Below are 14,781 nucleotides of genomic sequence, written 5' to 3'. Positions count from 1 at the left end.
GAAGGATGATTTACATTTCACATAGTGTCAAAAATCTCTCACAACTGTTGACACTTTGAAGTATAAAGACGGTTGCTGATTACCAAGTAAATAACTCTCCCATTTTAAAACTGGTAAGGGCAAAATCTTTATTTTTGAGGGAAAAGTTGTTTACCAACCATGGGCGTAAATCTGGGGGAGAGGGAATGAGCTTTTGATCCCCCAAACTTTTTTTGTGATGAGCAAAATCATTAAAGTGGATTGTGAAGAAATTTCAGGATTTACCAACGACGAAAATTTTTGCAATATCACTAAAAGGAAAGCATTTTTAAAAGCCATATGTGGACCATTCTGATGAAAGATTCTGCTTGAGTTTGATACACATTACATATTTATCGTAAACATCGCCCCCTATAAGTGTATGAAGAGTATACGCCGCTTTTAAATTTCAAATTTCCATGGCTTGGTGAGGGGGCGGTGATACACAAATGTATGAAAAGTGTTTACTCCGCCATTTTCTCGGTTTACAAAGAGTTGAATATATGACTTAATTCTTGTATTGGCAACTAAGCACTTGTCGAGAAGTTTTTGATCACTTGTGCTTGAAGATAATGCTCTTGAAAATAATTTTGACCATTTACCTAAGACAGTCTTCGCACGTTTTGTGTGTTGTTAACTTGAATACCTCATAAAGGCCTATACGGAAACAATGACATTATTGGGGCTAAATTACCATGACGTCTCCCACAAAAAATATTTGAGAGCCTACAGTTCCCCTCCAATTTTGGGGATTTTTGCTTTCTATCCTGGTAATGTCGTTCTTGTCCGCCGCTAAGGGTGCGGTGAACTAAATCAAACCCCAAACGGTGGAAATTCAACGAAGTTCAGGGCTCAATAACATGGAAGTTTGACTCTAGTTTTTCCATTTCTTTTCAATTTTTGGTGTGCTAGCCAATAACATTTTATTCGCAGAAAACAAACTCACCCCCAGTCTATCACACCCGGTTTTCAAATAGCTTCGCTCTACTTTCTGTGGCACTATGAGGACCATTTTTCATCCTTGCGTATGTCAACTCTGCCCTCATGCAGATGGAAGCTCCCAAACCGTGGGAATTGATGCTGGCCCACCTTTCCACAATCCTTCCATAATTTCCGGCCACACTATCTCCTTATGAAAAGAGACTGTAGGAGGGGATGTTTGATGCTAATGCCTCAGCAGAAATTGTCAATAGACCTCTCACTTAATTCATAATTTGCACGCACGCGCACAAATGACCTTGGTGGCAAGAAGTTTGAGAGGGCCATTGAAAACGTACAGGGATGCGACTTCGATGATCACTTTTTCTCAGGTTTTCTGACTTTGTTCATTTTTTCTTGAGAAAATCCCATTAAATCGTTTTTTTTCTATTAGTTTCTAATTTAAGTGAAATTTGTAGTGCTCTGTTAAAAGATTTTAAAATCGTAATTTTTCCTGTGTGCCAGAGATCGTCGTTTCTTGGTGTGCCCCCCCCCCTGAGTAGTACAACTTTATGGTTGGTGTTCTTGGAGCGAACCTGTGCATTTTGTAAAAACATGTTCGAGGTACATTGTATACTGTACGTACATGTACAGTTCACGTTCATATCTTACCATTGAACTTGGTCATAGCTTGGAGTACTACCTAAAGAAAAGGTATCCATCTGTTTTGTTTAGGTTGTACAAGACAAAGTGCAGATGCCAAAGAGAAAGAGATCTGGTTCTTCAGATTTCGCAAGTGCAGAAAGCAGCTAATCGAATGGGTACAGTACCGGTACATGTACATTAAACCAAAGGGGTACATTGAGCATCAGTACGTGTTTTTATAAATGCACAAGTTGACTTCAAGAAAACTGACGATGTAGTTAATTCTGATTATGATGGAAGGGGGCCATACTAAGAAATGACGATCTCGTACGCACAGGAAAAATTACGATGTTAAAATCTTTTGGAGCACCAAAGATTCCACTTACATTAGAAACTAATAGCGAAAACAATTTAATTGAATTTTCTCGAGAAAAAATGAACAAAGTCAGAAAACCTGAGAGAAAAATGATCATCCAAGTCGCACTCATACATCATACATGTGTGATTGATGATGTATTTGGGATGGTCTTGGTTTTTCAATACTTTAAAATTCCATTAAATTGTTTATTAGTGTTCAAAAGTTAGGAAGTAGGTCCTGATATGTTTTAGATTATAGTAGGTCACCTTAAGCAGGCTAATTTATAATGCACATGCAGGCTCATGTATGCAACATAAGGTACCTGTATAATTCAATTGAAATCAATTTCTACGGAATACTGTTTTATAGGGAGCTATTGCAGCGCAGTTTCAGTGTAGTTTGATTGTCGTTCACAAATCGGGTCACACTATACAGAGCCCCTCCTCCCTGGTTGACGTCACAGAAATGGCACCCTCATTATATCAAGAAATGATTGAACATATTTACATGTTCAAGAAAAAAGATCACTTTTCAAAACACTTCATCCAAAAAGGATGTTAAACAGTTTTCATAGTTGAGATGTGAGTTGTCCGATCGCAGTATTCCTGGAATTTAAAAATAAATGGCTATTCAATTTGAAAGTGTGCATCTGGACACGCATACTATTCAGACTTGCAGTTGCGTAAGCTTGCCCATTCGAATTCGCGAATAAATATATCTTTAAAAATAAAATAAGCGAACAAATTGTACTTTTTGTGATAGATGTCCTGAAACTTTGATTCATATTTTTTATGAGTGAGACCATGTTTCACCCATCTTGTCAGACCTCATGTCTTTTATCAACCAAAATCTCAAAGACTCAATTCAGTTTGGGAAATTTGAATTCTTTTTTGGAGTTCCCCGTAACAAATTTTTGACTTATGTTTTTCTTTGTACTAAGTTTTATTTATATAGGTGTAAATTCCAGATTCAAATGTATTCCTTTTTTGGGTTAAGACTACAAAATCAATATCAAATAGAATATAAGATTGCTATCAAAAATCAAACCCTTAGTCTTCATTATAAAAAATGGAGATTTCAATTCTAATTCTATAAACCCTATGCAGTTATTTCAAATGGACATATACAGTGACCATCTTTCTACATCTGTTCATGGTCCCCACTTTTTTTTCTGAAGTTTTTTTTTATACTTTCCATTTATCTCCCGTTTTCTCAATCTCCTTAATTGTGTATAATTCGTGCTTTTTCTTTCTACTGTATGTTTTGCGTTTTTATGATCAATAAAACATAGAAAGAGAAAAAATAAGCGAACATATCCAATTCTTATTTATTTGCTCTGTAGAATAAATCTTATCTCTTTGTTTTCAATTGGAAAGTACACATTCAAACATGTCTGACCAAAATCCAGCCTTAATTGCTCTTGTTGGAAAAACTTGGCAAGAGTTGGACCACATATCCCAATCTAGACTCAGTAGAAAGGGCTCAAATGTTAGATTTATTTTTCTAGAAAACCCACTTTTTTAGATGGAGAATTTAAATTAAAGAGTATAAAAAATTTGCATCTTTTCTTTCAATCAACAAATCAAAAACACCTGTTGTGATGACCGCTAAAACTAAAGTAAAATAAACAAAGCAAGAATCGTAACAATTAATAAGGAGAAATACCCTCTGAAGGTTTATTTGCATGCGATTTCGTATTTTCAAGAACCGACAGCTAAATTGAACAAATGGCGTACCTTCGACTAACTGTCCCGTTTTAAAATGAACTTGAACACGTGAAGTCTAATTTGGACAATGGTTACCAAAGAGCATTGTTCAATTCGACCACCTGGAAATCACTTCCAGTGTTGTTATTTTCAAATTTTCCAGAAAATGTAAATGTGAGTTTTGAAACATTTCTTGCTGAAAAAAATCAAATAGAAAATTTCCTGTTTTCTGTTTTCATGGATTTTCATGGATACCAACGGTTTTAGGATTCTTGTGGATGGCTTTTATAACTTTGTGCTGAAAGTTGTCCTTACATTTTGTTATTGTTTAGATTATTGCCATTTAATTTCAGCTGACATTAATTAACCTGATCTTGATTTTTCCCCTCTTGAGTTTTGTCCTTTGATATCTAAATTTGAGGAAGCATATTGATAACCGGAGCAAACTTTGGAGACATCAGTCAATGCTGTCGTGTTGCAAATGCGTTTGTACTTGAACTGGCTTTTGGACTGATCAGTTTTAATCACTTAAACCTTTCCACAGAATTTGATGAAGACGAACAGAAAAGTATATGAAACCTTTTTATCCTTAAAAAGGACAGTATACAGTATTATTCTATGGCAAATTAATTCTGTTGTTGACATGACGATAAATTTGTTTCCATTTCCTGTTAATTCTTCAGGGACTAATGCCGGAAGCAAGTTATTACCAAGCGGATAAACTTAAGATGATTACCAAAATACGTCTATTTCGATTGGTAGTTTTTCCCACGTGTTTCCACATTCTTGCAACTTGATTCCCACTGAAGTACAAACTTTCTGTTTCATAGGTTCTGTTGCGAAAAGTATTTATCTTCGATGTTTCTGCAGAGTACTTTGTTCCATTTTCCATAAAGTGATGGATAGTTTGTTCCGAGGGAGGTTTTGTAAATGAACCAGTTTGGTATGCCAACAGCGCACGCCTAGCACGAGGCTATTTGAGAACAGTTACACGCGCCGCATAATAAGTTATAGAAACTGAAAATTACCTGACCTAAATGAGAAATCCTGCCAAAAATAGACCTATCACGCACTTCTGAAAATATAAAATACATGGAGAGTCCAATGCTGTGGTCTCGTATGCAGATGAACAGTTACGGAATTATACTTTATGGTACCAGTAGTCTTTTGGTGATAGGCAAAATGAAAACAGACCATAATATTTTGTCGAATTTGTAATTTATAAGGAAATAAACTCAAAGCAATATTCCGCTTTTACAAAAGATTCTAATGTTTGCTGACAAAAACTGTGTCAGGTCAACTCCACTGTAGGCAGGTAAATCTTTGCGACGTTGTACAGTCTCGTTTTGACGTAAGCCGGGGAATGAAAACAAATATGCACGAATAAGGAGATCTATAGGAACGATATTGCCGGAAGTGAAAGTTCGTTAATGAAATTCGTTTTTTAACCGTCTCCAGGTGACTTTTCTAAGATATTACTTGAGGACAAAGGAGAAATTCCCGTATGAGTGTTTCTTTGGGTAGTTCGTTTTTCCTAAAATTAGCGAACGTGATAGGACGGCCCAATGTAAAATCCCCATAGGCGAAGGTTCCAGAAGCTTAATTGCTGCATGACCTTCTGGCACAGCATGCTCAAGAATTTTAGATTTTGACGCTCATCGGTTAAAAAAAATCCAAAATTTGTTTCAGAAGATGCTTATCATGTGTTCTTTTGATCCTCTTTATCCAGTTTTTTTCGAAGAAAGAAGACAGCCGAAGACAGCATAAGTCGTCTTTTTTTTTAAAGGAGGGCTCCGCTCATTTTGCTTTGTTTCCATCAGCTAAGCATAGGCCTGAGACAGCACGGACTTCATTCCTGATATCGATAAGAATACTTTCAATGGGAAAACGATCAAACTATTGATGGACCTTAAAAATTTGCGATTTTATTTACGTTTTGTATCAAAGAGCCCCTTGAAGTTTATGATATATTTCGACTGACCACTGTTATAATATACTAAAAGTCTATTAAACGGTAGTAGGAGTAGGCCTGTATGAAATTATAAATGGAAACAGTGAAAATCAGATGAAACTTCAGCATGCAGAGTAATTACTTAAGGAAATCCAAGTATTTATATGAATGTTGCATATCGACTTGGGCAAAAATGCTCAAAAGTTCATTCATCCTAACACAGCCGCTTCCACTTAATACTAACACCAATACTGACTGCCATGCTCACTGGCCATCCACCAGGGACACCATACAAAAGCAGCCTAAGGCAAATATGCAACGTTCATTCTCAAACCGTCTTCAGTAAATGGGTAAAAGCATCATCAATGCGTAAAAGCATTAAGTGCAAAACTACATTGTGAGTTTTAATGTTCCTGCCACCTAAATGTAATGTATTACACTGAAACTACTTCAGTTTGAAGAAGGCCTATCCTGTAAGCTTGGAAATTGGATTTTTTTTGTACCAGTCAAAAAATACCAAATAATTTACAATTTAATTTCTGATCATTTAAATGTTTTCATACATGGGAGTCGCCATTGGTTCCGGGGAACATGGATTTTCAGGCCAGTACCCGGGGGTGCATTGGAACCCCATCCGCGCTACTAAAAGGTCCGCTTTTGAGGCAAGAAACGTTTTTGAACTATAAAAGAACGGTTTGCCCCTAAAACGACCTCATGAATCCTGATGTTGATAATAAAACAGCTAAAGATCTAGGCCTATGCTTCAGTGGTCCGCTTTGTTGAGGATTCGCACCCCTCGGCTCCCACGAAGAGTCCTGGTTACGGGCCTGGTTTTGAACAATATATTCAAAATATCCAACGTCTTTTTAAAAATTTGAACAATCTAATCCATTTTTGGACCTATGAGCATACAAAGAAACAAACAAGCAGTTGTAAGACGATTTCACTCAAAATTGCGAGTCATCTTGAAGGACTAATGCAAGTTTGATTTCTTACTCAATAGCGCCCTCGTGCGGTACAAGACTTCTTTTTCTTCGGAATATCGTCAAGAATATAACATCAATCAGATATTCCAGAGCACTGATTTGATATTATGTTCTTGTCGATATCCTCATCACGGTGATACGTACGCAGCCCCATTTCTTTTTCTTCGGATCCTTTTATACATATGCAGCAAGGTATGAGACGGAGATTTATCCCCCTGCCTTGTGTTGGTTATTGTCTCGCAGGAATCTGGGGAATTCCTTTCAGACATCTTGGGGGGATGTGTTAAGTAACAATAGTCTGGAATGTGTATAGGGATTGGACATGTTGGGGGGGGGGGTACCCCTCGGTCTCATTTCTTGCTGGGTATACTTTAATATCTGGAGTACTACCTAGTCTGGTTCCCTGCCAAAGATTCCCTAACGACCGGTATGCAATCTAAGGTAATAGTTGGACTCATCGGGTTTGGTATCCAGACTGAATACTACATGACTATGCTGGTGCGGTGGGAAATTTTGATTTCTGCTTACATTCCTTGACCTTAATTGTGATCAGGAATATCATTATCAGGCAAGGATGCTGTGACTTTTTTCATTTGACTGGAAAACTTTGCAATGTAGCATAGATTTTTCAGGGTTGTGGTTTGCTGTTACTTTTGTGCCTTTTGTGGGTGCAGTCGGCGTGATCGCCGGGCAGCGGCGTGTTGTCGGGGGGGAGGGGGAATAAGCCTTTTCGACGTTTGCAGTGCATCCTTGTGCTCCAATGGGTATTTCCAAATTATGGCTAGAAATTCATGTTGCCTTTTATCCAAATGAAAAAAATAGTTTCAAAGTGAGGCTGTAATTGAAATTATTGCAAAACAGTTACATACATGTAGGCTCCTTCCCATTTCAGAATCAGAGTGTTAACAAAAATGTGAATAGGGCCAAAAAAATAAAGTCTCTGGTTTTATGGTCAGTGCACACATTGCCGTAGACCTGTGCGTCGGCAAAATGAAAAGTCTTTCATTTGGTATAAAACGATGTCCAAAAGCTAGCAAACTTGCTTAATTAATTGACTGAAATCCTGCTACAGTTGAGTAATATGTACAGCCCTCCAATCAGTCCCTCTAACAGTCATACATGTATGATGCACGATATGTGGCAAAGGGGGACCCCTGCTCTATTTTGTCTTCTTTTGTGTCAATGGAATCTTTGGAACTTCTTTCAGATTTCCGAGGGGGGTGCAGTAGGCATAGGGTATACAGCTTGTGCATCACATTGGGGGGTCCCCCTTTGCTGCATATTGTGCTGGGTATCCTATGAGTAGTTCCCCATACAGTTAGTCGGGCACTCTTTTTCTGATGGCGTCATTTCTGTATTATACATTTATATCTGGGAACCAGACAAACGAGGTGGTTTTACTGTATGTCCTGTTTACATGGACATGTCTGAAAATGCTTTTTAACAGTAAAAGGCCGTATGGGGGCCAGTCTATTTTAGTGTTGGTAGCAGCTGGTGTTACGTGCGCATGCAGTCCCAATGGACACTGCGCATTATACTACGTACGGACATCATTTCCAGAAAATAAGTGAAGATAAAAAAAAAGCCGCATCGCTGCACTACTTTTGAGGCCGGCTCTTGAACACAAACTGGAGACTTTGGGGGGGGGAACCCAAGGGGAGCATAATCCAAAATGGCAGTCTGAAGAATAAAGGCCTTGTGCTTAAAGTGTGTTATGGTGTTTACGTGTACATGTACGTATGCATACAGATCTCCAATTTCCATTGAACATTCTTAATACAAAAGTGTGTGGGGAATGATTGATGCACACCTTGCATTACCAGTATTTAAATCTAAAAACCATAATTTACATGCATCCCTTCTAGTGGTTGTCTATGCATGCTACGCGGTTGAGGAGAATCCATTATGACAGCCGTGCATCAAAGCACCTTGTACACTCCATTTGCACCCTCTCATCTCCAGCTGGCATGTAATGGCATCTATCTGGCACTGCCTTTCGCCAAGTCAGCGGGCATTTGGAGTATGCAGAGCCTCAGCTCTAAGGTACTGCCAAGAACTTGCTTGCACTTAATCAAAGTTAGTTTTCTCATTATTAATTAACCCTAACTGCGCCAAAATCTTCAGATGCCAGAGGGATATTACGGCAAGTGATGAAATTCAGAGTACTGTAAAGCTTCAATTCTGCTGTTAATCACAGTTGCACAGTTACAAGAAGATTCATGAGCAAATTGGATAATAATAAGAGGGAGTAGTTGAAGGAATGAACATGCTCTGTACGTGTTCAGTCTGGTACTTGAAATGTGTGTTGCAGTTCCTGAAATCAGCAGGTTTTGTGGGTCACATTTTAGCCAGCTTGAACTTTCACTATCATGCATTGTGGGTTTAAGACACTAAATGTTTGTGTGTGATGTCAATGATTCTTAGCCGCTGGTGTTAGAAGCACACAAGAAGAAACTAAGCTGTCTGTGTTTTGGGCATCAGCATAACCCAACCCTGGTCTGCTCAGCTGCAGAGGATTACATCATTGTCTGGAATGTGGAACAAGCCAGGAGTACCTATGACTTGGGTAAATTCTTTCATACCAATATACATCCCTGTCCCAATTTTTTTTTCATGTAGCTGTTGGGCTTATGAATCCCCAGTGGGTCATTTGTGGTAAGTGAAAAGCAAATCTACTGAATAATGAACCTTAACATTTGACCTACCAACGTTTTAGTCATAATCTCTGGCTTCAAATCTGCATTGAATTTCACACCATCGACTTCATTTAATTTGCATATATCAAGGACACAAACTGTCAAGTGCCATGTCTAATTGTTTTGTTCTACTGGACTCCACATTCTCATGTCTTTCTAACCCGCTGGCCGAGCGCATCCTGTTTTCTTCATTCAAACTTGACTCTTTGCAAATGCTTTCACAAGGGTAGCTAACGAGGTAATTAAATCAATCTAAGTCGAAAAACACTGAGAGGGGAAAGTTGTCATCTCTGTTTGCAAATTGGTACACCCCAGCTTGGAGTATGGTGGCTCCAGAGGCTTGTTGCAGGTTCAAATTCTCCTCCTGTCAATCTCATCTGTTAACTTTGACCAAAAATGAATTGTGACTGATAACTGGCTGTTATTTCCTGGGTATTTAGGTGAGCAGATCAGAGGCCAGATTATAGGCCAGTGTTTGGGGCCTGTTCAGCACTGTAGTTTCAGCTATGATGATGATTTGGTGGCTGTGTGTGTCAACTGTGAAGTCCTCGTTCTTGACTCCAAGGTGAGTATTTGATTGGACCAAATATGAAGATGGTCAAATTTGCACTTCCGTGATTACTTCACTCACTTGGTCCCGTAAACCCTGTTTTTAAAACATACCCAAAGAAGTGTCAAGACTCATTTCACGTAAATACCAGACTTTTGTGTCCACGGTCAAAATATCAATTTTTTTTATACTTTTGTGGGATGGAAGGACTTTGGGTGCAAGTAAACAAAATAGGCTTTTGAAATCCATACCAGCTCATTGCCATGGAAACAGCTCATTTTATGTTTTTACCATTTTAGGCCAACTAAGGGCTCTGAAAAACTTGTTATTAGTTATTATTTTAAAAGTCCAACTTACCAAAATGCACAAATATTTCACAAATCCACTTGCATGTATATTGCTTTAAAGTACAATCCTTGCCTCTGAATAAAACAAAAAAATATCCCTTCTAAGTGTCACCTTTATGCTCTTTTAACAGCTTGATTGAAGTATGTTTTAGAACTGGCAATATTAACATTTTTACCCTATTTTTGCCCCCCAAAACGTCAACTTGGCAGGGGTCTCAGAAATATTTTTCTTTTGCTTGTAATTAGAGATCAGAGATTGTGTGTAATTGCTTTGACCGCACCTTCAGACTTTAAAGTTGGCTAGTAAAGTAAGGCTGGAACATAACTGAAATGCACCCTTGACAAAACGACATACAAGTGGATGCTGTCCAAAAGCCACATTACCAGGTAAAGTATTACTGCAGATAAAGCAGATCTAGCTGTATTAATTGAACTATGACTAGCTGCTTTGTTAAAGTTATAAAATCTAACGCGACTTGAATGCTTGGAGACAATGCATTGACCCATTTTTCTGTGCAAAGTAACTGCCATCACCTCAAAACCGAACCATAAGGTTTAAGTGTTCCACTTCTCCAAGATGGCTGTATGATGTCTGCTGTTCCTGGGGAAATGCCCTTGGTGCCCAGAGCTTTGCAGATCAGTGGCACGTCATCAGCTGGGGCGCCTTGTGCAGAGGATTGACAAGTGTAGTGTCGTGCGGTGTCGTTAGTGTTCTGTGAGTCCTGTGTAAATAGATAGGAGAGGAAACACAAAGCTTCAGTAACAAAGGATACTGCGCTTGAGTGGGCCATTGAGGAAGTATCACAATAGCCTCTGCTCCATCCTCCTCCAGTTTCTGAAGAACTCTACTGATGAGCGAAAAAGGGGGAAATGCGTATGCTAAAAACTTTCCCCAGTCTAAAGTAAATGCACCAATTGCCAACTTGTGGATCGGGGTTCCACGAAACATAGGGAGTGAGTTGAAGATGAGTCTAGAGGCATGTCCATGTGGGGACGATCTGGCATGCTTTTAAGCGCCATCTCAAAATTATCACTACTGAGTTTCCTCTCAGTATTGTCAGAAAAATATCTAGATTCCAAATCAGCCTTTACATTACACTTCCCTGGAATAAAAGCTGCCGACAGCCAAATCCTGCTGGTTTTGCACCACAATATTTTGTCTCTGGTTACTGCCTTACATGATTCTGAATAAGTACCACCCATCTCGCTGATGTGTGCCACTGCTGTGGTGGTATTTTTATTCAACAAAATATGAACCCCTGTGGAAGGGGAGACAAAAGGCTGTATTGCATAAAAAGAGCTTTGCTTTAATCTCTAACACATTTACATGTATATGCAAATCACGTTTGGTTTCGGACCAATGGCCCCTAGTCAAACCTGTTATGTGTTGAGGTGTTGCAGCTTAATAAAGGGGCTTCAGCTTTAAGAGGCAATTTGAGGATACATGAGCTACTGCTTCATTCCATGCTCGTCCACACTTGGCATACGGGTAGCAACAACGTGATCTCCACCAGACCAGTCAATCACCCCGAAGGTCTTACCACAAGAGGGCGCTAGAGCATTATCGTAACAAAACCCTTTATACAGGACGCACCAATCAATGAGGCATCTGTTTTTCAGCAAGTTCAGTGTCAGCCGTTTTAACTTTGAGCATATTTGTGACCATAGTGGCCAATTAGGGCTTCACCTTAGGCCCACATTTCTCAGCAGCACTATCTTGTGCAATGTCCTCTGAAAACCCAGTGCATTCAGTGTCCATTTGGGTTTTTTCCTCATCAACTGACCTTTCCTGACCTGTGGTCATAAGATGTTCCAGTACCTGGTCTGGATCTTCGGTATGGGCAGGGCCGGTAGGAGGTGGCAGCAAGGGCAGCTATAGCAGTTCCTGCAGTGTTCAGCGTTTCTGATATTGTTGGCTTAGACGGTGAAGTGTTACCCATTGAGTTATACAACCTTTGGAAACCCACCTGCATGGACTTCTCTTGCATTGTTTGAAAATGCTCAGCCATGGTGCTAAGCATGCTGACCTCATCAATAGTGCCTGTGGCCTTTCTTACATTCAGAATTTGTATAGTTGAGCAATTTAGCACCTTTGTTTCCTGCAGCCCAGTAGGCTTGGTTGTTTTTGTAACCGCTGTTTGTTGACGTTAGCCTCCTTCAGTTAAGTCTGTCTCTTGGACATCCCCCATTTCATCTACCGCTTTACATTTCCTGACATTTGTCTGCGTACACATACATGTAGGTGGTTTAGCCTGAACGTGTTCATAACATTGGCTACGCATTGCTTGGATTCACTAACTGCTTCCTTGGGTCTCGCCTCGGTCAATTCTTGAGCCAGTTCCAGTAAGATTTGCTCATTTTCATCTACTTTAGCCGTGATAAATCACAAATAGTAGGCTTTTGCAAATACATACTACACCAAAAACAGTAAGGCCAGTGTAGGCCTGCTCAAAATTGAGTGGTGCCAAGAACCAATTGAGTGGTGCCAAGATTACGCTCTGAAGGTGCGGTCAGTGCAATCTTATGTGATCACGGAGTGACGTAATATAGGGCGAGGCAGAATTGAATACATATATATTGAGGGTTTTCCTCAGTTTGAATGAATCAACCGTGGACACATATGTCTGATATTTACTTGCAATGACACAGATCCAGAGTACACAAATTCTGATTGGTTGAAGGAAGATATCATTAACTTATGATAGCTTTATCATTACTTGATATATACAAGTTTATCCAAGTTCAATCCATGAGTTTAACGTGCCAACTAATATGTAAGTTTCAAAATAACTAGGGCCAAGAAAAAAATATTTCTGTCTCCGATTTCATACCTCTCAAAAATAGGGTTGGTCAGAAATTTTGGGGGGAAGGTCAGTTTTTTTTGTGCTGATTGAATGGCATGAATGGGGACATAAGCTTCCAAAAATTGCCACAAAAAGTAATAAAAACTTGCCTTAATGTATGCAAAAATTTTTACAGTTGACAATTCTTAAGAATTATGAACAATTTACACCACTATGCACAACGCTAGTCAGGCATGTAATCACAACGGCAAACTGGCCAAAGATGTCCCTGTATCACGTGGTAAGCATGCGTGATGCATACTCCTGACCGCAGAAAGTACATACATAGACAAGAGACCAAGTTTTGGGAATTAACTTGCAAAAACTTCTTGCAACATTAATGATTTTCAATCTGCAGCTCTAGGATTGAACGGCCGTTAGACCAAAAAATTGGTTGCCACATTTTCACCACGCGTTCTTTTGCATGGACGCTGCATTGCGGGAACCAGTGCAGCATTGCATTGAGCTTTACGCACATTTTCACCACTTTGACAGCAAAATGCAAAGGGAACTTGTGAAAATAACGGATGTTTCCTTTCAAAAGTTACAAATTTATCTAGGAAAACATATAAAACAAGCATTTTAGCATGAAAAAGGGTTGTTCAGAGGTGTTTTGTGAAGACAGAAAAGACAACAGGATTCATTCTTTGTACTTTTTGAATTTTTTAAAATTTGTTTTTCTAACTTGCCGATAAGAGCTTGAGGGTTGCGCTGAAAAATTAGGGTCGGTTGGGAAACTTGAAGCATGAGTATTTGTATTTTTAGCCTAAATTGACCAAATAAATCCACTCAGTTGATTATACCTTGCCAATTATGAAGACAAATTAGTGTGGTCCTCGAAGATTGTGTACCTCTTGTAGAAAAATACTACGAGCTTGTCATATGTATTGCAATTTACATTACTGCCTTCCTGGAGTCTTGCTTGTCATGTGGTCACTGAAAACTTACTGTTATCCATTTTCATTTGTGTACTGCAGCTGGAAAGACTAGATACCACGCTAGAGGGTCATGTGGCCCCAGTCACTTCGGCAGAGTTTTCCCCTCACCTGCCCTCCACCCTGGTGTCTGTGTCTGAAGACCGCACCTTTAAGGTGAGTGGACAGCGCTGCCGTATCGAACTGTTGAATAGCAGGGCACCCGTTAAATTCTTCACTCTGATGAAACCGATTGCTGATTAAGGGCATTGTAATGTATGGGAGTATTTTCAAATGAGCAGTTTTAAACCTGCTTGTGGTCTGATCTCTAATAATTTATAGCCCGAATGGAGGGCACAGGCTGTTATTACCAACCAGACTCCTTGCTGGTTTCAATTCTCACATTAAATACTGTTCCTTCATTCTGTTATCCCCTTTCATCAATACCTGTTCAATCAGACTGTCGTGACTTCACAAATTGAAAGTTTTTGAACTGTTTACAGTGCATTGCAATTTAGAGTTTGCCTGGGAATGGGAAATGCTTTTCACACTTTTTTTTCTAAAGAAAATTAATTTTCTTTTCACTAAATTTGAAAGCAATTTCCCACATTGGAAAACATTTTCACAAGCCTCAAAATTAACACTTACATGTGTCTGTGGGACTCATTACTGCCATTCCTGCGTGAGTGGAAGTAGTGACTAACAATCTCCATTATAACATTTTTGCTTTTGCTTTTTGAGGGTTTCTTGACAACTAGTTTTTGTCATTTATCATCGCGTAAGTTTTAAGTGCTCTGTGTGCATCGTTTTGTACGAGCTTGCAAACAGTTTTTGGACGTTGACTCATTG

At 39.1% G+C, this 14,781-nt stretch overlaps 1 protein-coding gene across 12 annotated transcripts in view; it reads left to right on the top strand.

Annotated features, from left to right (window-relative positions):
- Nucleotides 1–6,615: 6,615 nt before the first annotated feature.
- The window catches only part of wdr27 (WD repeat domain 27), a 254,700-nt gene continuing 246,534 nt past the window's right edge, over nucleotides 6,616–14,781 (top strand). For 7 of the 12 annotated variants that reach the window (XR_015428172.1, XR_015428174.1, XR_015428173.1 and 4 more), the window contains exons 1-5: nucleotides 6,801–7,150; nucleotides 8,448–8,625; nucleotides 9,007–9,148; nucleotides 9,719–9,843; nucleotides 13,996–14,109. Coding sequence is in view for 9 of the 12 variants with exons in the window: in XM_087148074.1 (XP_087004200.1) it covers nucleotides 8,488–8,625; nucleotides 9,007–9,148; nucleotides 9,719–9,843; nucleotides 13,996–14,109 (519 nt within the window). In the remaining 3 variants the exon portion in view is untranslated. Of the gene's footprint in view, nucleotides 6,775–6,800; nucleotides 7,151–8,447; nucleotides 8,626–9,006; nucleotides 9,149–9,718; nucleotides 9,844–13,995; nucleotides 14,110–14,781 lie in introns of those variants that run through there. The other 5 variants (XM_087148094.1, XM_087148090.1, XM_087148087.1 and 2 more) reach the window with 3 other exon arrangements.

This window comes from Acanthaster planci, linkage group LG01 (assembly GCF_054643075.1).
Source record: "Acanthaster planci isolate LZ-2023a linkage group LG01, COTS_SCS, whole genome shotgun sequence".
NCBI classification, from domain to species: Eukaryota; Metazoa; Echinodermata; class Asteroidea; order Valvatida; family Acanthasteridae; genus Acanthaster; species Acanthaster planci.
Note: the sequence above shows the minus strand (reverse complement) of the source record. Positions and strands in the feature narration are given on the sequence as shown.